General features: G+C 47.5%; 1 protein-coding gene across 1 annotated transcript in view; it reads right to left on the minus strand.

Annotated features, from left to right (window-relative positions):
* The window catches only part of LOC135817450 (CUGBP Elav-like family member 1-A), a 51,835-nt gene that overhangs the window by 9,670 nt on the left and 15,405 nt on the right, over positions 1 to 26,760 (minus strand). Inside the window, exons 3-13 of the mRNA XM_065330641.1 lie at positions 26,096 to 26,176; positions 25,148 to 25,346; positions 24,869 to 24,951; positions 16,922 to 17,006; positions 15,674 to 15,874; positions 9,184 to 9,386; positions 7,837 to 7,920; positions 6,318 to 6,387; positions 3,985 to 4,190; positions 3,253 to 3,336; positions 98 to 155 (exon numbers count right to left, since the gene is read on the minus strand). Of these exons, the coding sequence (XP_065186713.1) occupies positions 98 to 155; positions 3,253 to 3,336; positions 3,985 to 4,190; positions 6,318 to 6,387; positions 7,837 to 7,920; positions 9,184 to 9,386; positions 15,674 to 15,874; positions 16,922 to 17,006; positions 24,869 to 24,951; positions 25,148 to 25,346; positions 26,096 to 26,176 (1,354 nt within the window). The remainder of the gene's footprint in view (positions 1 to 97; positions 156 to 3,252; positions 3,337 to 3,984; positions 4,191 to 6,317; positions 6,388 to 7,836; positions 7,921 to 9,183; positions 9,387 to 15,673; positions 15,875 to 16,921; positions 17,007 to 24,868; positions 24,952 to 25,147; positions 25,347 to 26,095; positions 26,177 to 26,760) is intronic.

Below are 26,760 nucleotides of genomic sequence, written 5' to 3' on the forward strand. Positions count from 1 at the left end.
AAGCCGAATGCCATAATACATAATAATAGCAATAACAATGACAAATCTCTCTCTTTCCTCTTATCCACCACTGGCCCGCAAGATACTCGAACATTACCGTCTACATTTGCTTCTGATAGGTTGCCTTGCCATAGAGCAACCTGACGTGCAAGCATCTGCTCCGAACCAAAAGCATCAAGCACACAACGTAGCAAGACAAGATTAGGTTTGCCCATGCACAAAACCAGAAAAGCACAAGAAGAGGCACACAAAACACAGGGAAAAAGAGGCATGCATCACACACACACACACACACACACACACACACACACACACACACGTACACACACACACACACACAGAAACACACACACACACACGCGCACACACACAAATGCGTGCATACACACAAGTGGCCACACACTTGTGCACAGTGAACCCAGTCTAAGGCGACCGCTCAAGGGACGAGAACAAGAGGTCACCTTGGCCAGGCGGTCTTCTTACCCAGGTTCAGTGGGTCACTTGAACATATTCACTATACCTGTAACTGGATAATTATATCATTTTGATCAGTGCATCCCACTGCACACACCTATGCTACTATCACAACTCATGTGCCGGGCCTCAGACCTGTCAAGTGCCGTGCATGCGCCACGTACATTATACACTTTCTGCGCTGATGTGTAGATCTACCATTGCGTGGTGCACAGTGCAATGTGTGCATAGACATCTACTAGCAGCAGTAGGGTGAAACGCGGTCCCGGGTGGGTGGTCATTGGTCGCGTTGAGCGAGTGGTCGCCCTATCCGAGCTGTTTTGAATGCGAATGCGTCCGTGACAAGGAAAAGTGGTCGCTATGGTCGAGAGATCGCCATATCCGAGTGGTCGCCACTACAGGATTTACTGTACACACATACGCGTGCATAAACACACATGATGCGCATCCACTACACGCACATACACACGTGTGCATACATACAGTTGCGCATACACACACCACACCTTGGTCCTTGGTAACACTGCCATCAAATGGTCACGTGTCCCCTGTGCAGGGGGTCGACAGCACTGAGTTCAGCATTGGATCCAGAAACGCCGCTCTACTTCTTGGACAGGAAATTAGCACAGCTATGCAGGTCGAAACCACGGGATGACTTGCAGCAGCGACCGCAGCCGAGACAATGCGCTCTGCAGCAGGGCAGGGCAACCCGCTGTTTCCAGACCGAGTCTGCCGATGCCACCGCCGAGACCGACGCCGAGGCCACTTTAGCAGCCGAGTTGGAGAGACACTTTTGCGAAGCTAGCCCGTCAGCACTCAAAAAACATCTCCCACACGCATTACATAGTCGGCTGCCAGACTGCTCAGATATTGGTTTCCTCCTCTCGGCCAGGCACTTGTGGCGATTATTGTATTTCTGGTGGGCGAAAGTACGCTGGCAGACATCGCGGAGCACAGAAGTGTCACGCTGAGCCGATCGCGGTACTGGATGAGCGGAATACGCACTGCGTCATTTCCCACGCTCCTGGGCGAGGTCGCACCATTCCGTGTGGTCGATGTTCATTGTGGAGAGGTCAGCTCTGACAGAGTCTCGCCACCGCTTCCGAGGACTGCAAGCCGGCCTCAGCGGAAGGAGCGTACCAAACAGGAACTGGCGCGGAGTTCTATCGCCGTCCATCCTGGCTAGATGGCCTAGCCACTCCAGACGGCGGCGAAGAACACGTGTGGTAATATGCACCGGATCTCGACGATTCCGGGCCTCCAGAATGGTCTTCCTGTTGATGTGGAAGTCCCAGGTGTCTCTTCTACTGATGGCTAAGATTGTGGAAATGCAGCGAAGATGGAAGGCGGCGGAGCAACACACACACACACACACACACACACACGCACACACACACAGAACACCCATATGCACACGCACGCATGCACACACACACACACACACACACACACACACACACACACACACACACACACACACACACACACACACCTGGTCCTGGTCCTGGTATACACTGCCATGTAGATCACGTGTTTCTCGTTGAGCGAGATGGAGACGAGAGGAGACATGAGCGTTGGTGACGGGATAAGTCGTTTCGCCTTTTGAAATGCCTCTGGCAATTCTGACATTGCAATTGGAACTTGTCCCTTTCATCAGCAGTTGGGCGCCTGGTGGATAGGTTGCAGTTGTGGATAGCAAAGCCCGGGATCGACTTACAGCAACGTTCACAAATGGGACAGTGAGCAGTACAGCACGGTTTCCGAATACATAGGCGTACAGGTGAAGAGCTTATGGCATTGGCAACATTCGGGGCAGAACCGGACTGGGCACAGCGATGGACTGCAATGCCACCCGCACTCCGAAACCATGTCCGACACTGGGAGCACTGGTGGCTGTTGGCTTGCTGCTGGACTGGTTTACGCCGTTCCATGATGCACTTGTGGCGGGCGATATCTTGCTGCCGAGCAAATGCACGCCGGCACACCTCGCAGACTATCTCCCGGGCCGGTTTCTGAGCTGGTTGTATTGCTCGATAAGCTTGCCGCCACTCAGATCGTTCCTGCACTGTGTTAAACCATGACTCGTCGGTGATGTTTATTCGTCGCAGGTCGACCCTAATTGCGCCTCGCCATCGTTTCCGCGGGCCACACGCTGGGCGTGGTGGCAGCAATGTGCCAAACAACAACATCCGTGGCATCCGCTCCTCAGGCATGCGTACCACGTGCCCAAGCCATTCCAGTCTTCTCTGCATGAGGCGGTCGGGGATATCCAGTGGGTTTGCTGCATTCCATGTTTTCAGGATGGTGTCCTTGGCTATCTTCAAGTCCCACACATCCCGCTGTGCAACACTCATGATGGAAAGAAGCGCCTGGTAGTAGAAGGACGTGATCTGTTGCAATCACTTTGCAGCGGTACCCACGTCTCCGCACAATAGAGCAGTAAGGACAGAACACAGGCCTCAAAAACCACGTGTGGTAATATCCACCGGATCTCGATGATTCCAGGCCTCCAGAATGGTCTTCCTGTTGGTGTGGAAGTCCCAGGTGTCTCTTCTACTGATGGCTAGGATTGTGGAAATGCGGCGAAGATGGAAGGCGGCGGAGCAACACACACACACACACACACACACACACACACACACAGAACACCCATATGCACACGCACGCATGCACACACACACACACACACACACACACACACACACACACACACACACACACACACATACACACACACACACACACAGAACACTGAATACCCATACACAACCGATTTACCTTGCAGTACATGTTAAGGCTCCTTCTCTCGGCACGCTCGCTCAAAGGGTCGGCAAACTTGATGACAACTGGTGTGGAGGCACCCTGGACCAACAGGCATACATGCATATCAACACATACAGTGCTGTTGGGCTTGTCGAAGAACAAGATGGTGAAATTACGAAAAATAAGAACAAGAAAGGCTACATGGTAGGGCCGCACAGACGCATGCTTTGTATGTGCATGAGAAAATAAGATACTGGAATCCCAATCAACGCGGCTGTTAAGTGGTGACATACATACTCTCAGGCTGGAGTCTCAGCAACTTGCTGTTTAAAATACGTGCTTTCGGCAATAATCATAGGGTCCTCAGGTTTTCACCACTTTCTCCCTCTGTCTCTTTCTGCATCTCTGCGACGCTTGTTTGTTTGGGGAGACAGACTGCACGGCTATTCTTTCTGGTTCTTTCTGTAATTCAATACGTTTCAAGGAAGGGGTGCCACTTTCTTGCAAGTTTGCCGGGTGGAAGTTGCTTCTCCTGTCCTCCAGATGGCAGTTGTGAGTCAGTCAAGGGTTAAATCAGTCGGCACGATGTGCAACCTCAAGCATAACTTGGGTTTGACCCTTACACCGTGGTAAGATTCTTTTGCACGGCTTTCTAGGGATGTCAAGTTCTTTGCGATGGATGTATTTTCCGCCTATTCTAGTCTGGCAAAGCTGTGTGATAACATGCAGTGTGGTATCATTCCTTACCTCCATGGTCCTGGGATAGGGTGCCCTGATGGCAGACCAGCACTCCTCCCTGGACCTCATGGTGGCAAATGCACATGACTTCCTGTTACTAAAGTTGTCATGTAGCACCTTGCACTCTTCGACAGTGCCATATGGGCTAAGCAGGTCCCGGACGTGTTCGACATCGTTGTTCTTAGAGAGATTGCCGATGAAAAGCGTTCGCCTGTCTAAAAATGTACCAACACGAACACACGCCAAAGACCATGTAACTCGTATCACAGGATTACACTCGTATCGCAGGATTACATTGACACAATGACCATTCAACAAGGCAAAACTGCAATTGTTCAACATAACTATTTGAATAGGCTCTGACACTGGAAACGGGGAAAGGGGAGGGGGAGGGGAGGGTGGGGGAGGGGGGACGGGGGGGGGGGGGACGGGAGCAGGTTCAAGTGCAGTCCTACTACAACTGATCAGGAGCACATGACAAGTGGAAAGCAGTACCACGTGTCACCAAGTCAAACAGCATATGGACATCAAGTATCGGTACTACGATGAGTGAAAGTCGCGTACGCACGCAACACAAGAAAAAAGACTTCCTCCCAGGCATCGGGTTGCTGAGCTTGGGAATCACTGGTAAGAAATCACTGCACTGGTTGATCAGACCAAAGAACGACTGGACGTCTGTGCAATTGACTGGCACAGGAAGTCGATAATGCCGGCAGTCTTGTTGAAATCGACGGTGTCGCTGTTGTACGTGCGGCTCTGTTGTTTTCTCGTGTCTAACGTTGAACCACCCGGGTCAGATACAGATGATGTAGAGAGGACTGGGGGCCATTACACGCACCTGTCTCAAGCCATTCTCCACACAAATTTCATCCATGACACCTCCGGGCACCCGCACCTCCGCCACCATGCCATTATGAAATGACTCAATGACCTCGAGGAGAGCCGGAGGAATTCCGAGGACAGAAAGAGCACAAGACAGTGCAGACCTAGGCACGGAATCATCGGCTTTTCCCAAGTCCACGAAGATAGGAAATATTTTTAAATCACTTTAGTACAATGCTCGTATGCCTTGTCCCAGAGTTGCCAGACAGTGAACACAGCATCAGCACAACAATGGTTGGGTCGGAATCCGCACTGAGACTCTGGAAGAAGATTCTCGGCTCTTGACTGAAGGCGATTCTGTATTAAGCGATCGACCATATTGCCCACCACCTCCAAAAGAGAGATCATACGCCAAAACACACACCCATGTATGTACGTATGTATGTATGTATGTATGTATGTATGTATGTATGTATGTATGTATGTATGTATGTATGTATGTATGTACGTATGTATGTACGTATGTATGTATGTTTGTACGTATGTATGTATGTATGTATGTATGTATGTATGTATGTATGTATGTATACACCCGTCGCAAGAGAAGCACGCACATCTGCAAATGCACTGAATGTGCACCCACAGATTGTCTCTTATAGCAACGATAGCGAACAAGATCTGAATGAGACAGATCAAGACTTGCGCCAGATAACTGTCTAATCCACACAACTGGCGAAGCCATGTGAATCGACCACCAATGCACACCTGGTCTACACCACATGGAGTACATCGGCATAACACGGCCAAGACAGTTACCTATGGACAACCTACACTTGCAGGGGTAACCAGTATAGACAGCATGCTGCTTTGATAGAAGCAGACACTAGATGCACTGGTACATTGAAGTGAAATTGGTGTTACTTTACCAACCAGCCTCGGCTGCTGAGTACTGGGAACCCAGAGCCAGCAGACATACCAATAACCTCAGCCATGAAAGCTATAATATAGTAACGACACACTGGATTGTGGAGCCAAAACTAGTCCAACTTCCAAATGCTTTGGCAAGAAGGTAGCATTACGACAGGTTGCACAAAACACACACACACACACACACACACACACACACACACACACACACACACACACACACACACACACACAGAATACCTTCCGGGACCGAGACTGGAAAGCGGAATGCCATAAGGGGCCATCCGTGATTATCGATCTTTTTCACGAAGAGAAAAAGTTTCGTTCATGAGTGGGTGGGTTGAGGAGAGTTTCGTTATGAAAAATATTGATAGTTGAAACATCAGTCCATTCCAGCTGTCAAGTCAATATATTTTTTGTTCATGGGGGTGGGTGGGTGGGGGAGGGTCATAACTAAACTTTTTTTGTTTCGTGAAAATTATCGATAATTCCGGATGGCCCCTAATACATAATACTAATAATAGCAGTAACAATCACAATTCTCTCCTTTTTCATCTCATACACCACTGGCCTGCAAGATACTCTAGCATTACCTCGTTCATGTTCGACTGAAACTAGGTTGCCTTGGAGTAGACCAGGTAGACTATCCCGGGGACATGCAACCTGCAACTCCGAACCAAAAGCAGCAAGCACAGAACGTAGCAAGACAAGATTAGGTTTGCCCATGCACAACACCAGAAAAGCACAAGAAGAGGCACACAAAACACAGGGAAAAAGAGGCATGCATCTCAAACACACACACACACATACACACACACATACACACACACACACACACACACACACACACACACACACACACATACACATACACACATACACATACGCACACACATACACATACGCACACACATACGTGTATACACATACACATACACATACACGTACACATACACATACACACATACACATACATACACATACGTGTATACACATACACATACATGTACATAAAAAACACACACATACACATACACACGTGTATAAACATACACATGCCTAAACACACACGATGCGCATACACTAACTGTTACATGCACATACACACGTGTGCATACATACAGTTGCACATACACACACACATGCGCATATTTTTACTTGTACTTGTTGCTCATTGTCAAACTGGTCACGTGGGTCTCCCCGGGAGAGGGCAGAGTGACTCAAAAGGAATCTCGGAAAGATGACTCAATTGGCTATTGAACCGCCCAAAAGCCGACACCTGAAATTCCCAAAACTCTGGGAGGACTTGAGAATGATCCCACTTATGGGCTCACCACACCTCAGTAAGTGGGTGAGGACAAGGTGCAGAAAAAGGATTGACGGCATCAGGGTATCCGTCCCGTGATCCAACTGCAGTTACCCCTGCCCCAGTGAAAGTAATACTTGCTACTAGTGTGGGTGGCTAAATCAGAGATGTGCATACACACACACACAGAACAGCCATAATAGCAGACGCACACACACATGCATGCACACACGCATGCATGCACACACACACGCACACACGTGCACGCACACACACACACGCACACACACACACGCACACACACACACACACACACACACACACACACACACACACACACACCATTGGACCATTGGATTCCCATCGCCGGAGGCGATGATAGCGATGCTACAGCAGAAGCCATAGCAATTTGTGCTGGTATTGCACCATTCATCAGCTTGCAAGGCTGAAGAATTGGCCGCCATTATTCAGCTTGGTCTACACCACACAGCTATGAAGTGGCTTTTTCTGGACAGTGAATCCCTACTTTTTGGTCTTTTTTTGTTTATTTTCCCCGCACACACATCACACCACATACTCCGGCATACACTGGCTGTTGGTAACCACCCAGGAGAATGAAAGAAAAGTCAGGAAGAGTCTGAGAAAGAGAAGAAAGATGTGTGTGACCATAATCGTCGGGAATCGAACCCGCAACCAATCGATTGGAAATCGCGGCACATACCACTGCACCATATGGGACACACACACACACACACACACACACACACACACACAGAACACTGAATACCCATATGCAACCGATTTACCTCGTGGATCATGTTAAGGTTCCTTCTCTCGGCACGCTGGCTCCTAGTGTAGGCAAACTCGATGACGATTGATGCTGAGGCACCCTGGAGGAACAGGCATACATGCACATCAAACATACAGTGCTGTTGGGTTTGTCGAAGAACAAGACGGTGAAATTTCCGAAATAGGAACATGAAAGGCTACATTGCAGGGTCGTCGTACAGACGCATGCTTTGTATGTAAACGAGAGAATAAGATACTGGAATCCCAATCAACACGGCTGTAAAGTGGTGACATACATACATACTCTCAGGCTGGAGTCTCAGCAACTTGCTTTGATACGTGCTTTCGGTAATAATCACAGTGTCCTGTACTATAACCGTGTCACTAGGACTACTGCAGACCCACAACCAAACTCATAGTTACGTTTCACACTGATTTAATTCCATGAGGTTATTGTTGGGACTAAGAAAAAGAACTAACTAAAAACAATGTTGGGAGAGCAAGAACCATCTCGCACCATACCGGACGCATGCGCATGGTGCATCGAACCGGAACTAAAGACTAAAGTACAGAGCACGCGAAGGTGCAGTACATGTATGCGCCTGCAAGCAGCAGTGTCAGGAATGCAGTGAATCGCACACACCGCACGGCAGCCACCGTTAGCACGTCATGCAGTCTATACAACGCAGTGGCTCATTATCATGAAGAGAAAGCGGACACCAACCGCAAGAAGCCTATAGATTAGAAGATAAGAAGCACACCGCACATGCAGTGGAACAAGGAGTCACGCACGACTCATCCCTGAACGACAACGCCATGCAAGTACTCATGTATACAGGAAAGAACACAAACAGTGCACACAGCAACGAACAGAAGCAGCTAGTACACGTACTTGTACTAGGAGACATTCACACAACACCATGAACACTAGCTAGTGTCAGTCAGGATGGTGGAGGGGGTCACCATTACACTTCAGTCCTCAGGTTTTCACCACTTTCTCCCTCTGTCTCTTTCTGCATCTCTGCGACGCTTGTTTGTTTGTGGAAAAACACTGCACGGCTATTCTTTCTGGTTCTTTCTGCAATTCAATACATTTCAAGGAAGGAGTGGCACTTTCTTGCAAGTTTGTCGAGTGGAAGGTTCTTCTCCTGTCCTCCAGATGACAGTTGTGAGTCAGTCAAGGGTTAAATGAGTCGGCAGGATGTGCAACCTCCAGCATAACTTGGGTTTCACCCTTACACCGTGGTAAGAGTCTTTTGCACGGCTTTTTAGGGATGTCAAGTTCTTTGCGATGGATGTATTTTCTGCCTATTCTGAGTCTGGCAAAGCTGTGTGATAACAACCAGTGTGGTATCATTCCTTACCTGCGTTGCCCTGGAATTGTCCCTGATGGCAGATAAGCACTCGTCCCTGGACCCCATGGTGGCAAATGCACACGACTTTTTGTTACTATTGTCGTAATGTAGCACCTTGCACTCTTCGACAGTGCCATACGGGCTAAGCAGATCCCGAATGTTTGATTCACCGATGTTCTTAGAGAGTTTGCCGATGAAAAGCGTTCGCTTCTCTAAAAATGTACCAACACAAACACACACCAAAGACCATGTAACTCGTATCACAGGATTACATTGACACAATGAGCATTCAACAAGGCAAAACTGCAATTGTTCAACATAACTATTTGAATAGGCTCTGACACTGGAAACAGGGGGAAGGGGAGGTGGGGAAGGGGGGGGGGGGGAGGGGGAAGGAGGGGGGGGGGGGGGACGGGAGCAGGTTCAAGTGCAGTCCTACTACAACTGATCAGGAGCACATGACAAGTGGAAAGCAGTACCACGTGTCACCAAGTCAAACAGCGTATGCCGGACATCAAGTATCGGTACTACGATGAGCGAAAGTCCGCAATACCCCGGTCACTTGCTGTACGCATACCAGTACAGCAGTATGCGTATCGATACAACAACACATGCAAATCCACCTGGATGGAAGAAAGCAAAGAACTAGAATGATTCTTATCCGGTTTTGTTCCATTGTTATCCGCTAACTTCATTTGCAAAGGCCGCACCATCTGCATCCAAAAACAGAACGAAACAGGACAAAGATGAGAAGTAACTTAGTAACAGAAAAAAACACCCTTAAATAAACACTGCACAAGGCTATGAATATGACTATGTGCACACATATATCACATTCATAGCAACAATTTTAGGATGCCAGAACGTTTTCTTGTCACAATTATCAATGGAATTCGTGACTAAAACTTAAGGGAAGGATGAAACTGCAATAGGATTTATGCACTTGGAGTGGAAAACAAGGATACAAGAATACAACGCAATAAGTAAAGCAAGTTGCGCATTCTAAACACACACCGTTCGTACAGGTTAGATCTCCTTCCCTTGAACGTTTTCGTTGCCATCTCTTCAGAAGGAATTTACTGCCAAAGGTAATGGGGTGTATGCATAAAACATGGCCGCCGCCTTCCTGAGGGCAACTTGTCCCATATTTGGCAAGTACAGCCAGATATAGTACATTTGTGGGTATGATCGTACACAGTTTATGACCTTTGAGGCAGGATTGGTATCACAGTGTGTACTGATTTAGTGGACTTGCCCTTCAAGGTCAAATGGCGGGAGTATTATGCAGAAAGCCCATTCAACGAGTAACACAATTAGATATACTCTGATGCAGAAGACACTTCCGATCCAGACGACACCCGTGTAGATGATGATAACCATTTGAGAGAGTAGAGCTGCAGTGGTGTCTTTCTTTTTTAGTACTTCGAAGTATTCTTGTATCAAACAGTTATCATCATCTACACCGATGTCGTTTGGTGGCAAAGACACATCTGGCAATATGGCGGTAATACGGCCTGCCCACACATGCTCTCTTGGCTGCAAAGTTCTGGCACAGAGCTCTCCTTCTCACCACCACCACCATCAGTTCGCGCCTGGCGCCTAGTCGATGCATGGCTAGTGGTATCCGACATAGCAGGTTGGTACACCAGGTAGCGCATGGCACACAGAAGACGACACAAGAACGAAATAGCTCGATTGTAACGCACGTAACCAGTCGTTCCGTCCCCGCTGGACTCATCAGGCAATATTCTTCTTGGATGTCTTCATAGGGAGCCGATACCGCCAATCATCCATCGACTAGGCGCCATGCGCGAACTGATGGTGGTGGTGGTGTTGGTGAGAAGGAGAGCTCTGTGCATGAACTTTGCAGCCTAGAGAGCGTGTTTGGGCAGGTGTGTATTTACCATCATATTGCCAGGTGTGTCTTCACCACCAGATTAATCAACCAATAATAAGAAAAAGCACAAACTTCGGAAAAATATTATGTATATCGAAAAAATTGAAAGTTGTCCGATCAGGTCGAGAGATAGCTCAAACGAAAGGTGTTGATCCATAGAATACACGTGTAAAGTTTTTTTTATCACGATCAATGGAACAGGAGATTATGCGCACTAGAAGATTACAATTAAATTTGAAAATTTGGAGTACGCATCAGTGACTTTTCGGAATCGGAAATCCACCAATTTAGCCGTTTCCTGTGATTCTAAGCTCGATTTGTTGGCAAATTCTGATAACACCATGCTTCCAGCACTCAGTAAGTGTGTTCCCTCAGTGAGTGCGTTCGATTATGCCCGTGAATAGATTCATGAATCGAGTCGCGCTATTCACATCACCCCATGTGAATAGGGTGAATGGATTCCGAATCGATTCCAGTGCTCATGACGTGAAAATCGAACGACTTGAATGCATGCGAATGGATTCATGAATCGATTCAAGTGCATAATCGAACGCACTCACTGGTGATCGCATGGTCACGAGGTGTAGCCGCCTACGCGTTCGCGTACGCGACCAGCTGAACTTGGGCAAAATATGTGTTTTTTTTTTAATTTTGTGACAACTTTACATTGTCAAAGTTGCTGTCAGGAGCTGCTGGAGACGATAGGCAATGCAAAGCGACGTTCTAGAACACCCAAGAGAGTATTTCACGGCAATCAATTTGGTCGTGAAGGTAGTGCAAGTGCGCCGGAAGAGCAGGCCGTCGCGGATCATGAAGAAGAGGCGATCGCCACTAGAAGGAGCAGTTCTGAGAAATAATTTTTAATTGCAAGATTTGAGTTTTTCGACTTGGAATGTGGTCATGGGCAGCAGCTCCGAGTCAGAGAGCGATGCCGGTGATTCTGATCACCAAGAAACTGGCCTTGCAGGTGCAAGTGATTGTTTCTCTGGCGTTGGGAATCGCTTTGTGAGCTTGGGCCTCCTGCTCGCTGCCATTGCACTTTTTTGTGTGTGCAAGTCATGCAAGAGTGGCAATGTGATTGTGAAGGAGGGAAAACGCAGTGGCCTGGCTGCGACAATTACCTTCTCATGTTCAGAGTGTCCTACTGAAGTTTCTTTGTCCATGTCGCCCAAGCTCCCAGGATCTTTTTACGAAATAAATCGCAGTGTTCGCAATGCGCATGATTGGCCGTGGTCGTCAAGCACTAGTAAAATTATGTGCAGTGCTCAATATGCCAACGCCAATGAGTCGGAACAGCTTCTCTGGCCACCAGAATGCTCTATATTCTGCAGTAGAGGTAGTTGCTGAGAAAAGCATGGGTGGTGCTAGCAGTGCTGTGCAAGATGCTGTCGGCGGTGACGTGACTGTTTCAGCAGATGGTACCTGGATGCGCCGCGGCTTTTCCTCACTCTATGGTGCTCTGTTCGTTATTGCATGGGAGACTGGCCAAGTCGCTAAGTGACGGCAAATCCGACTATCAGCGGTAGTGGACGCCTGACAAACAAGCTCATTGACTCCTTGCAGAACTGGTATGGGAAGGGGATAAGAGAGAATAGTGGTGACTACTGCGCTGTGCGGAAAGCTATTTGTGCCTCGCTTTGTCATCGTGCATCCACTGATGAGAATCCCGTCATGAGTTCTGCCCAACTGATAGCTGGTGTGGCTACCACAAAGCTGCTGCTGACAAGCCTTACGAACACCACAGCCCTCTACCGAAGCCTATCTACGAACTGATGGTGCCTGTGTACCGTGAACTTGCCGACAAGCAGCTGCTACTGAAGTGCAGGAAGGGTGCGACACAGAATCGCAATGAGTGTTTTAACAAGCTGGTATGGTCATATTTTCCTAAAACGGAGTTTGCTGGTGCATGTGTTGTCAACATCGCTGTTTACCTTGCTGTGATTCATTTCAACAATGGCATTGGTGATTGAGCACATCCTTCGCGAAATGAATTGCCCTGTTGGAGACTGCACCCGTTCAGCCTTCTCCGATCTCGATGTTTCACGCATGGAGAACAGCCTTGCAAAGTGCAGTGCAGCAGCAAAGTCAAGGAGAAAGAGGCTCAGGAGGATCAAGAAGGGCTTGGAAGATTAAGCTGTGGAGACTGAGGAGCCAACTTATGGGTCTGGTATGTTTTAGTGTGACTGGCAGCTACCAATATGCAGGAAAACTTGCCAATTTTGATAGCTATTTTTCTCCATTTTTAGGTGTTTTTGGACTCTTCCGTGCAGCGTATCTCTATGGATAGTGTTTTTGTACATAGTACGTACTTTTTATTCCTTGCTGGATTGTCCGGGGCACTAACCTCCCTCCTGTTGACTAGCTGACCCTTGGAATGTTTTCTGCCTGCTTCTTGAATTGCTAATTTTGCGCATTTTTACACTCCCGTATGATTTTTTCGGCCTCTGGCGAGATTCATGGAATTTCTCCTGGTGTTCTTAGGTTACCTTAAAATCGGTTGTGGCGACAAACGCGATTAGGCCGGCTGCAGGGACGCCGTAATGTCGCACTCGCCCCAGCACCATTCAAACAGTTCCCTTTGGCAGTTCACGGCACGAACTTCAACAAAGCCCCGTGAATGCGTACTAGGGGAAGGCTAGACAGCATGTCTCTAGACATCAATAGGCATCGTATGAAAAGCCAGTCAATAGCACTAAAGAGCGAAAGCCTTTGTCACGGTTCGGTTTCACTCGCGCACCGGGCCCGAGCTGCCAGCGCAAACAAATGCCGGGCGCGAGCTGGCAGCACGAACAAACACCGTACTCACACGAGACCGCTGGGCCAACGGATGGCCACAGCCATCAAAAACAGGAACAAACCCATCCACGGCTCTTTCTCTTGCTAGCTGTGCTGCTGCGTGCATCCAACTGTTTTGCAATTTCTCCCTCCCACCCACGCCTCTTGATCTGTCCTAGCTCACTATTCTGGACAAATATTAATTCAATTGCAATGAAGCGCCGGGGGCCGGCGGGGGCATTCGGCGGCTTGGTCTGATTCCTAGCTTGTTGGTAACCGGCTTGAGGTTTCCAAGGTTGCTATGACAACGTGCAGTCATGCGCAGGGCCACCCAACATGCGTTGGGGGCCCAGGAAAGACAGAAACGCGTTGCTAGGCAACAGCAAAAGCGCTCAGCGAGTATCACGCTACTCATGCAGCACGCACGCTGGCTTAGGGTATCACGCTACCCTTGCGCTGCGGGGTACCACATTGCCCCTCGCTGGAATCAGACCCGCGCCCCGGATACCTTGCGCTGGCCTCCTGACGGCCAAACTCAACCAACTTGCGCGCTGTGACTGGGGTTGTGCATGCCTTAGCAACATAATGTGGCCCAGGTCGGCAGACTTTCAATTAGCCAAGCGAGCTACTCAGGCCAGGGCGCATGATCACTATTCGCAGCACTTATCGTCCATGCAGCAGTCGGGTTAACTCGGATACTGAGCCAATAATATAATTAAAATAGAAGAAATTACATGGAAACCTTGAACCTTCCAAGCTGGAAGGCTGTTGGTTTGCGCACTGGAGGTGTGTGAGAGCTAGGTCTCAGGTCATTGAATGTCTCAGTAACACGTCAGTTTTGTGCCCTGTTGTCACACTTTCTAACTGCTTATTATCTTGCTACAGTCGTGGATAGTTGCTTCAAACCTCGTTTTCATGTGATTTCTTCTATTTAAATTATTAAAAAATTGAGAAAAAAATTCTTCAGGCTTTTCCCGTTTGCGTCTTCCCCTCAAACCCGTGAATATAATTTCTATGATTATGATAAGAGTGCTCACATAGTTGTACTCATTGCTTTATTAAGGCTGAGATTGTTTGGTCGGATCCAGATCAAGATCCAGATCCCAGATCCACTGGATCCCTCAGAATCAACCGATCGCATTTGGAACTGTGCGTGACCATGCCGTACTAAGGTAGAAAAACCACGTTCGAAAAGTTAGTCCAGGTCCACACTCGTCGTACTGATCTGCATGGTGCAACGTTTTTCCATGTGTACAGTCAACTTCGCTAATATCGACTGCGGATAGAGCGACAATTCGCGAGTAACGACAGAATTTCCATGCCCAGAGCAAAGTCCATACTACCTGTATACATGTAATGAGACTTTGGGTATAACGACACTTCGCGAATAAGGATACTTTTCTGATGCCCGGCCGAGTGTCGTTATGCGCAAAGTTGACTGTATGTGTACTAAACGCGTATAACAAGGATTGATTACCCGTCAAACACGTACAAACGTCACGCTTGGCACAAATGGATCCGATGGATCCAGTCAACCCTGCTCCTGGGGCAGGGTTGCTCGGATCCAAATCCGAGGAATCTGGATCGGGATTCGACCAATCGATCACTGCAGATCCAGTGGATCTTATGGAACTCGATCTGGATCCAACCAAACGATCACAGCCTAAGATTATCGTCTCCACATCGCCTGTTTAAACCCCGTACATCGATACATAACATCAAAAGATACAGCACACGTGGAACATTTTTTGACCGACCCGGACTTCCTACTGTACTGGGCCGGTAGAGTATACGTACTCCGAAAGAGGACCGCAAACAGACTTACACCTCTGGGATGACGTCTGTTAGGGACAGCCTGGGTGGCATTGTCCGCACAGCCCTTGCCCGCGCTGTCCTTGCTGGCGCTGTCCTTGCCGGTGCTGTCCTTGCCTGAGCTGTCCTTGTCCGCGCTGTCCTTGTCCGCGCTGTCCTTGTCCGCGCTGTCCTTGTCCGCGCTGTCCTTGTTCTTATGTGTTAGGAAAGAATATCCTGCGAGGCAAGGGAAAACATAAAAAATACAACCAATCTATTTCAAGAACATACAAGCAAAACATTTCACACGAGTCACCGAGTACTACGCATCTGGTTTGCTGTAACTAATTGTGACCAAAACATTTCAAGAACTGCTTCCGATCTATTTCTAGCAACAACCTCACAGACAGAGAAGGTAAAAAGGCGAGCTCTGCTGCATGTAAAATACATGAAACTCAAGGCAGAAAATCATTGTCAAGAAACCAATTCCAATTTCTACAATTATTCGAAAATTACTCACCTTTATGATGGTCCGTAAGTTGCTTCGAAGTAGGGGTGCGCGGGTTATGCCAGTACGCACCTGATACTATGCTTTTGGGCATTTCCCGCAGAAATCCAAAAGTATTCTCCAAAAACATCGAAAAAATTCTCCAGAATTCCCCAAATCCATCCAACAAACCAGCACGAATCGTGCCTGGCGCATGCGCTTTAGTATGCAAAATGGCCGGCCAGGCACGTGATCACTGATGCACTACTGCCGCATGCAGGATCTACAGACATCCTATCCTCTATCTAAAGATCTATTGCTACAGCTGTAGTCAGGCGGGACGTGAGTGAGCGGCAGGTCAAAATTCACAAAATTTCCCCCGAAATTCTTCTGAAGGTCAATGGATCTGGCAAAAAATCGATAGAATTCCCCTAAAATTCTCAAAAACTTTATGAACGATAGTATTCCCAAAATATTCCGGGAAAATTCCTCGCACCCCTGACCGCAACCTGGTCCTTGAGGACTTTCAAGTCCACGATAGTTCTAAACTCTGCAAATATCGGCTGAAGTTCTTTCTCAAAGTCGGACCCCGGTATCTAGCCGACAAATAGCTTCACTGGCTCTTGGAGAGCCCCTGGCTTGTAGTCTCCATTTTGCTAATCCACGAGTTGACGCTGAAGTGGAGCAGTCGTACCATCGTCATCGTCACCGCAACACACACACACAGTACAGAAGAGTACGCACGGCGCACACTTGCGTCTACGACACAATGCAGACAAACACACATGTACACCCACCTGGAACGAGCAAAGGACCCAAATTCTGACGCGATCCTGGTTCTGCATTGTCATCCACTGGCGTCAGTTGCAACGGGTCCTCCATCTGCACCCAAAGAGAACAAAACAGGACTGTTTGATCACGGAATCTGGACTCCGAGGAAGACTGTATTTATTTCTGTTCTTCGTATTAAACTGAACGAAAACCTCTAGATTAATAGTATGCACACATCATCGTGCCTTGGCACGGACATACCAAATCTGCTGTTGTCCTCTCCCAGGACAAAACTCTCTCCCTACAATGTGAAACTGGTACTATAACAAAGGCACAGCTGATAAAGCGAACAGACCTACAGCCAATCAGCAACCAGTTCCGTAATATGATCCGGCAGGTATTGCATGCCATGCATGTACTAGATTAATGCTACGGTACAGACAATCGCATGTCTAGACAGGTCCTAACAGTGTCTAGACAGGTCCTAACAGTGTCTAGTCAGTAGCATCATGCTCACATGTGTCGGGTCAGCACACAATACATTGACCTAGCAAACGGTAACCTACGGAATCTACTGGAACAAGGACAAAGATGAGAAGCAACTTGGTTACTGATGTATTATGGATTCCCCATGCCATATGTGATCTGTAGTTTATGTACTCCCGTACTAGATTTGTACCACAGTTGTATGACCTCGCACCATAACGGCATGCTTGCTTGGCTTGGGAGAAATTTCCGTGCTTCATGTGCTTTGCCTCTTCAGTTGTGTTTTCCTTCTATTCAGATTTGTTTATATTATATTATTTTAGTCTTCTTGTAGACATAATCATGGCGCAATGAACGTTCGTTCCTTGTAGAACTCATCTGTGTGTTTTATAGTTTTTTCGTGCTTTGTGTTTGCACCTCGTTGTGTTTTTGTAGTTTGCTCGGGATACCAGTATTTCCGTAGTTCGAGACCACGATGTCCAACTCAGACCCTGCTGCTGACGTCACTGCCCTGACCAAGATGTTGGCGGCACAAGTGAAGTCCTCGGAGGAGAGGGAACGTTAAATGGCTGACCTGTTCCAACAAACTACACAAAGGCTGATGCAACAAACACAACTCAGCACCACCGTATCTTCAGCACCACCGGATCTTCAGCACCACCGGATCTTCAGCACCACCGGATCTTCAGCACCACCGGATCTTCGGCACCAGCTCCAAAGCCTATTTTGCTGTCATCCTCGACGTTGGCCGATTTCATGGCATGGCAGGAGATGTGGCAAGACTATTACGAGTGTCAACACCTGTCCGCCCAGAGCCGTGACACAAGAGTGTCCTCCCTACGGCAAGCTCTAGACGAGGAGCTACGCAGATTCCCATGCGAGGTTATTATCGTGACACACACACATGGCTGTGGCAAGACTGGTCACTTTTCGCTATGTGTAGGTCGTCGTCCCAATCGGACCGGAATGTGAAGCATGTGGGCCTACTTAAGTTGCAGCGTACTCATCTTGCTGCGCAGCCTACTGTGCGTGCGTCCACCCGTTTAGCCACTGAGGATGAGGCAGTCACGCTACCCTGGGTCCCTAATACTGGCAGTGACATCGATGCCATCGGCGAGCATCGCCTCGAAATACTTGGCGGTTTCCCCGAGAACTTCGTCCATGACCCAGGTTGCATCCTAGCTGCATCTGGGGAGCAGTTGCAGAATGTCGGCAGTATCCGTGCTTCATTTCAGGTTGGCGAAGTACAACACAGCACCGTAATCTATGTGTACAAGGGTCTGGACGATCTTCTACCACGTTCGTCCTTGAGTGCACTCCAGCTCCTCCCGTCAGATTGGCCTGCTGCTCATGATGCCGCGCCACCCAAGGTCCGTGCTGTGTCAAAGCCTGTCGTCAATCCTAGCTCTGCTGATATCGCTCGTGTTCGCGATGAACTACTGCAGGAGTTCTCGTACGTATTTTCCGATACCGGCGTGAAGGCGATGGCAGGTCCTCTGATGGACATCCAACTTCAACCAGATGATAAGCCGACATGTGTCCATACCGCACGCCCGATTCTATACCCGTTTCGTGACCAGGTCAAGTCACAACTGGACACAATGATTGTCGATGGCATAATAGAGCCAATTAGTGAGCCTAGTGAATGCTGTCACCCAATTGTGCCCGTCGATAAGAAAGCACCACTGAAAAACGCCTCACCGTTGATTTTAAATGACTGAATGACAAGTCCTGAGAGCAGCCCACCCTGTTCGCACCGCTCGAGATGTGGTTTCTGGTATTGGATCGGCACAGTTCCTCACCAAGCTTGACGCAATGCACGGATACTGGAAAATTCCACTGAGTGAGCAGGCATGTCCAATGAACACATTCATCACCCCATACGGCAGGTATCGTTTCCTACGCAACCCTCAAGGCCTGATTTCCGCCGGGGATGTTTTCAACTGCCGCACTGATGCTGCGTTCAATGCAATCTCGAATTTTGTCAAGGTTGTAGATGATTACCTGGCCTGTGATGATGGCTTTGCCTCCCATGTCAACCATGTCCGTGACATCCTGCTGTGTGCTCGATAGCATGGCATTACTCTGAGCTCGTCCATACTCACCTTTGCATCACGTCTCATCCATTTCTGCGGCACATCGTCAGTCCAGACGGTTGGGTTGTTGACGATGACAAGGCAGCTGCCATTCGTGATTTGGACATTCCTGCGAACCTCACTGATTTGCGTTTGTTTCTTGGCCTGATGAACCAGTGTAGCGAGTTCTCACCGCACCTTACCGCCTGCACCACTCCGCTTCGTGGCCTGTTGAAGACGACCCTTGAATTTGCCCGAGATGCCAACCACAATGTTGCATTCGAGAAGACCAAGTCTGCTCTGTTGTCTCCTTCTATCCTGGCTTTCTACCAGCATGGACATGACCTCCGTCTGGAGACTGATGCCTCTGCCCTGTGTAGTCTCGGCTTCGTTCTGTGGCAGAAGCAGGACAACAAGTGGCGAGTCATTCAGTGTGGCTCCCGCAATCTCTCTGACGCCGAATCTCGCTATGTTGTTCTCTCTCACACCTCACATTTGCAACAGCAAAACCACAGTGCAGGGTCGGTCGGCTGAGGACAGCCACATTGCAAGACGCAAATATTCGAAGTTCGAGAGAACATTGCTTCTCGTTTCTTTCAAATTCTCAGCCAATGAGAAGCGTACACTTGTTGAACTACTTGAGATACTCGCCGTCGTATGGGTCTTACACAAGTGCAAATTGTACTTATCTGTTTGATCTCATTACTGATCACCGTCCGTTGATCCCTATTGTCAACTCGTATTCTCTGGATCAAATCAAGAATCCTCGCCTTCTCCGTCTTCGCCTGAAGCAAAGGCCCCAATCATGTATTTGCTGATGCGCTATCTGGTAATCCCGGCGGCATCCCGTCTTCAGATGACGAACTTGGCGAAGCTCCGGCTCTTCAATGCCGCAGCATCCGCGTCTGCATGCTCCGTGATGATGGTTCAGGCACGTAGCATCGCCGTTGGAGGTGGAGCGGTTGGAGGGGATCTGGGGGAAAATAGGGTGCAAAATCCTGCATTGTGGGCACTTCTGGGCGAAAAAGTGGTCCGGCCAAAGCCGGATTGGCGAGACCGGCTGCTACGCCCCTGCAGTCCCCACATGAAACTGAAGTTTGCTGTACTTCGAGCAGTCGCCTCAGCTGATCCTGTCTATCAGTCTCTTGTGCAGTGCGTTCTGCATGGTTTCCCGCTCGTCAGTGTGATTGGGATGCTCCGCTCCGACCCTTCTGGAATGGACGTGAACACCTGTCCGTGGACCAGAGCATCATCATGAAAGGCCAACGCATTCGTGTTCCCTTGGCTATGTGTCAACTCGTTCTTGCTAACCTTCATGCCTCCCATCAAGAACTCGTCCGTACTAAGGCTCATGCCCGACAGCTCGTATACTGGCCTGGTCTCACCACCGATAGAGACACCCTTGTCCGTGTCTGTTCCGCGTATCGAGAATTCCAGTGTTCGCAGTCAGCCGAACCATCGATGAAGGACCGTCATTCCACACTGCCGTTCGAGTCTGTGTCAGCAGATCTGTTCTCTTGCCAAGGCTATGAGTTTCTTGTACATGTCGATTGTTTGATTGGCTGGCCGTGCGTTGTTCGAACCGGCAGGACCACGTCATCACATAATGCCATTCTCGCTTGCCGTCGTTGTTTGCCAATCTGGGTGTGCCTGCCGTTCTGTGCACCGATGGTGACCCCCAGTTTGTATCTAAGAAGTTTGCCGACTTCTGTAGCTGTTGGCAGGTGCAATGTGTATTATAGCAATAAAAACTGCTTTATGGCAGTTTTCTAAAAAAAGTTATTGAGTTCTAGTCTATGGACCCCGTCTAAAAAGTAAGAAATTAACGAAATGTGATAGCTGAAAATTAAAATTTCACACAAAACCTCACAATAATCACAACACTTGAAATGCTGCTTTCAACACTAAACTTGTGCGGCACCAACAATCAAAGTGGCAACAATACATGCATGCATAGGAAAGAGGATCACGAGGGGAAAAGGTCTTCTGCATGTAGCTTTTCATTCTGTGTGTGATTATTGTGAGGTTTTGTGTGAAATTTTAATTTTCAGCTATCACATTTCGTTAATTTCTTACTTTTTAGACGGGGTCCATAGACTAGAACTCAATAACTTTTTTTAGAAAACTGCCATAAAGCAGTTTTTATTGCTATAATTTCTTTTGTTTTTTCTGTCACCAATCAATGGAATGCCCTATATCAATATGTAAATGATGGCCTTCACATCATATCAATACCATAATTATTATACGCATTGACATGCAAGCCTTTTCTTGCAGAAAATGGCACTAGCATAATGCATGTTCTTCTGCGGGGAAACATGTGAGCAGTGGCGGTGATACTTTTTTTATACGGAGGTCATTCTGTGCATGTTGCTGTTGCAGAATTTCATGACTGTCATAAAATTGTCTTGCCTTTCAGATATTTCAGATTTCTCCACCCTCAATCAGATTTATTTGAGAAATGTAGCCATGCGCCAGGTGCGTGTCGCAGATGTTTTTGTTGATTCTGTTTTTATAATGGTTTATAGTCATGGGTTATCGTGATAAGGTCATCCAGCATAATATTGAAACTGAAATCGTAATCCTGTTGATGTCGATACAACTTTTGGAAGTAGTTCAATGACTTCAAACTGTTAGTCCACGATTGTCTAAAACAACACAGCAAAGGAGGAACAATAAACATGTATTAAAATGTAAACGAATACATTGCTGAGTCCAAAACCTCATTCCAACAACTACACTGATCCTGAGGAGAAAAGGGGCAAGGCTATGATTGGAGGTACTGAGAGATAAACAAGGCACTCCACAATAATAAAATCTTACACATCTTTTGGTGAGAATGAATGATATCCAGTCGAACCTCTTTACGAACTCCAAGGGACCGATGGTATTTATTCTGTGAGCTTAACCTATTTTATAACCAGAGAATACAATTATATCTCCAATAGACATACGAATAGATTTCTTCTACAGCGAAAGATTCTAAGCCACACCGACTCATTGACTCGTCTCGTATGAAACAATTGAGTCACTAGAGAGATTCTGCAAAACGAAAATGCGTACAAACTTTCGCTCTACATCATGAAGTGCGAAACTTCGGACCTTTGGACGCGAAACTTGCAGGGAACGCGAAATGAACTGTCGTAGGAAATTTCGTGAGATCGGGTCATGGCACTTGGCCCGCGCAAACTACGAAAATGTGCAGAACGCAAAGTTCGTGCAAAAATTCGCACACACTTTCGCAAGGACTGTCGCGAAACTTCGTTCGAATTTTCGTTTTGCAGAACCTCTCTACTGAACCTTTCTTTAGCAACATGACGGCAACTGAAACAGCAACAGAGAAAGTACGATACATGTACTTCACATTCTTACAGGTACTACAAACAGATTGCAGATCGTAATTCTTGCTTTGGCGGCACGAAACTTTATTTGGGGCAGTGCAATCTCGGCGGTACTCACAAATCAAACAGCCCAGACTTGACTAAACAAATCCAATCATACAAGTACGAGATTTTCACGAGACGAGACTGCACCCATTGGCTTGTTTCGTATGAAACAAACAAGTTACTGAACCTCTCCACAATAGAGATTTCCCCTGATATGCGAATTTATTTTGCAAACTCGGTCAATTGGTACTTGAACCTTTCCCTCCAGATTGGGAACTGCCAACGATAGTATGCTACTGACCAGTGCCTTACTTGTAACGTACCAATGTACAATGAATATGAGTATTTCGACAACACATCTAACATAACCCTTACCGTCAAGAAGTTGAACTCGCGTTCTTCGCACACTGTAGACAAGGGCAAAGAGATAAAAATGGATCTAAATCCGAATAAAGTCAGCACACGTTTCCGTAAATGAAAGGTGAACATAAGCAAATGAATCGAAGGAAACCGGTCAACTTAGAGATCACCTGTCATCGAGTATTCCGTAAAAGGAGGCCTCGCAGCTCGGCAGCAGAAAAGCAAAATTTAGAAAAGAGATCCTGTCAACTTTTCCATTATTTATTGCATTCCGCCCCAAAATCAGCACACTTTTCCTGAATGAAAGAGTCAACACAAGCAAATGAATCAAAGGCAACTGGTCAACTCACCTGTCATTGAATAATATTCCGCGAAAGGAGGTCTCAGCAGCGCCGAAACGAAATAAGCCAGGCCATGAGACGAAATATCCGAAACAGCTCATGCAAGAAGCAGTTCCAAAGAAGGAAGTTCCTCGCGCATGCACATCCGAACACGGATCCGCGGACTGCATGCACTGAACACAATGTCTGCCGTGCACGTGCACAGCACACGGCTACCACGCGTTGGTAGATCTAATACCGAGCACCTTACGTAGAGACTTACGTAGCCTAAGTGAAATACCGAGCACCTTACGTAGAAACTTACGTAGCATAGCGATGTCGTTTTTTCTGCCATGTGAACACAATAATAGAAAAGCTGACAGGATCGCTTTTCTAAATCTTCTTCTCCGCACTATCCCCAGAGTGATGGGCATGCGGAAGCCGCAGTGAAAGCTATGAAGCGCTTGCTGCTCAAGACTTCGACCAATGGCAATCTTGACACAGATTCATTCCGCCGTGGCCTACTGGAGTGGCAGAATACGCCCGGTCCGTCTGGCAAGAGACCAGCTGAGCATCTTCTCGGGCATCCACTTCCGTCACTCGTCATTGCTGAATGGACGCAGTTTGATTCCTCGTGGTCGACCGTCGCTAGTGAGCGTGAAGAACAGTCATCGCCCTCGACACCTGTTTCCGCCAGTACTCTCACCCACCGCTCTCTTCCCGTTCTCCGTATCGGCACTCCTGTAAGACGAAACGTTGGACCACACCCATGGCGTGATTGTGGCCATTGGGCAGTACCGGGACTATTTCGTCAAGTTGGCCAGTGGACGAGTTTATTGGAGAAATCGCGGTTTCTTCGCCCATTCTCTCCGCCTGTGCCGTCACCAGCACCATGTGTTTCACCACAGTCGTCTGTTGTCGTTGCTCCTGCTATGCCTCACCCTCTGCGTCGCAGAAAACGAGCACGCCAACCACCCTCTCGTTTGACCGTTTCCTCCACACGCGGACAGTCTTATGCATCTTGATTTGTTCAGGACACATCGTGTACATGTACTGTCTGTTCCGCCGCGTGCTATGGGCCCTTGTTTGCCATAATTATTCTTTTCTTGTTTTGTTTGGCTGATTTGTTAGATAATACTGGATTTGTTTTCTCAGCATTATCTCGAAGGGGCGTGATGTACATGGATTCCCCATGCATAAAATGAAACCTTGGTTAAACACCATGCACAGATACATAAGATCAGAAAAATATAGCCCACGTGGAAAAGAATTTCACCGATTCGGACTTTGCACTGCACTGGGCTCGTTGGGTGCACACTCCGAAAGAGGACCACAAGCAGACTTACACCTGGATGGGAAAAAATACCATGGAGAGCCTTCATGGCCTTGTCCGCGCTGTCCTTGTTCGCATATGTTACAAAGCAATATCCTGCGCGGCAAGTGAAAACATGAAAAATAGATACAATCAATCCATTTCAAGAACATACAACAAAAACATTTCTGCTTCCAATCTATTTCAAGCAACAACCTTACATACAGTGTTGCACGCAAAGTGCATGCAACTCAAGGCAGAAAATCATCGTCAAGAAAATTTCCATTTCTACAATTATTTGAAAATTGCTTGCCTCTGTTATAGACCGAATCATGGTCCTTGATAACTTCCATGTCCACGACAGTTCCAAAGTGTGCGAATATCGGCTTGAGGTTTTTCTCAGAATAGGAACGCGGTATCGGGGCGGCAAGTAGCTTTACTGGCTCTTGGTGAGCCAGTTGCTCGCTGTCTACATGTTCCGAGAGCGGCTGTAGAACTTCTTCAAAATAACTCTGTACAACATACACAATAAGAACCGACAGAGAGAGAGGGAATGAGCGGAACTGAACTGCTAGATGTACGAAACAAGAAATGAAACTGTGTACTTTACTTCGCACTTCTGTGCCGCCGCCACCAGCAGCAATCATATACCGGTACAGTCGAATGTCACTTATCCGGTCGCCAGTTAACCGACAAGCCCGGGAGTGGTAATTTTATGACTCTCAACAGTAAAATTCTAAATTTTTGTTTTGTTTTTTTTGTATATTATACGGTGTAATATGCATTTTTTTTTCTTTTCCTTGAAGTAGATGTGCATGTGGTCAAGTATGCTAACATGTATGTGTACATGGAGTAATTCATGAATATGCATGAATATATTTGGGTATTGTGTACATAAATCAGTGAAATCCAGCCATATATTCACATAAAAAACGATATCAGTTATCCAACATATTCAGTTATCCAACATGCCTGATTCCCGAAGTGGTCGGATAAGTGACATTCGACTGTACCTGTCTGTCTATCTGTTTGTATGTGTGTTTGTGTGTGTGTGTGTGTGTGTGTATGTGCGCGCGTGCTGCGTGCGTGCGTGCGTGTGTGTGTGTGTGTGTGTGTGGCTGAGATAGGGATAGGGGGAGGGGCAGAGGGAAAGAGAGACATCATTTTTTATTTGAAGAGTCGATCAGACGCCAAACAACATGGCTAACTAAACAACAAAATTATGCTGAAACACTGCGGACTTTTTCTTATGATCACCGACCTCATCATAGTACACCAGACTGTACAGGGAATCATCCTCCTCATCGTCTTCATCATCGTCACCGCTTGCAGGTCCTGGAAGCTGTTTACATTCACAAGCACAAGCCAGATCTCTGCACTCAGAAAGACTATATCACAACATACACACTCTTTCCTTAGCACTGTTTACTGTATTCGCACTTTGGCGTTTGTTTTGCCTGTCTCTTTCTCTTTCCTTAGCACTTTTTAGTATTCGCATGGTGGCGTTTGTTTTGCCTCTCTTTCTCTTTCCTGAGCACTGTTTACTGTATTCGCACTTTGGCGTTTGTTTTTCCTCTCTCTTTCTCTTTTTTTCTCACTAGTTTGAGGGAAAGAGACAAACGGGAAAAGTCTGAAGAAAAAATTGACTGCCACCACCAGGACCCGAACCAGGAACCCTCGCTTGTAGCTAGCGATGCTCTAACCACTGAGCTATGGTGTAGTCGTCATCCCAGCAGACTGTTCAACATTTTCTTCAGACATCGTAACTCACACTTCCTATGAATCCACACAGGCGGGTGGGACGCAGCCCTCACTGTAACCCACACACTTCACGTACAAACTAGCACGCGGGGAGCCCCAAGTCATAAAATCTTCACTAGTTTGAGTCTTTTCTTACACATTTGTTTTATCACACTGAAACACACC

This window comes from Sycon ciliatum, chromosome 5 (genome assembly GCF_964019385.1).
Source record: "Sycon ciliatum chromosome 5, ocSycCili1.1, whole genome shotgun sequence".
Lineage (NCBI taxonomy): Eukaryota > Metazoa > Porifera > Calcarea > Leucosolenida > Sycettidae > Sycon > Sycon ciliatum.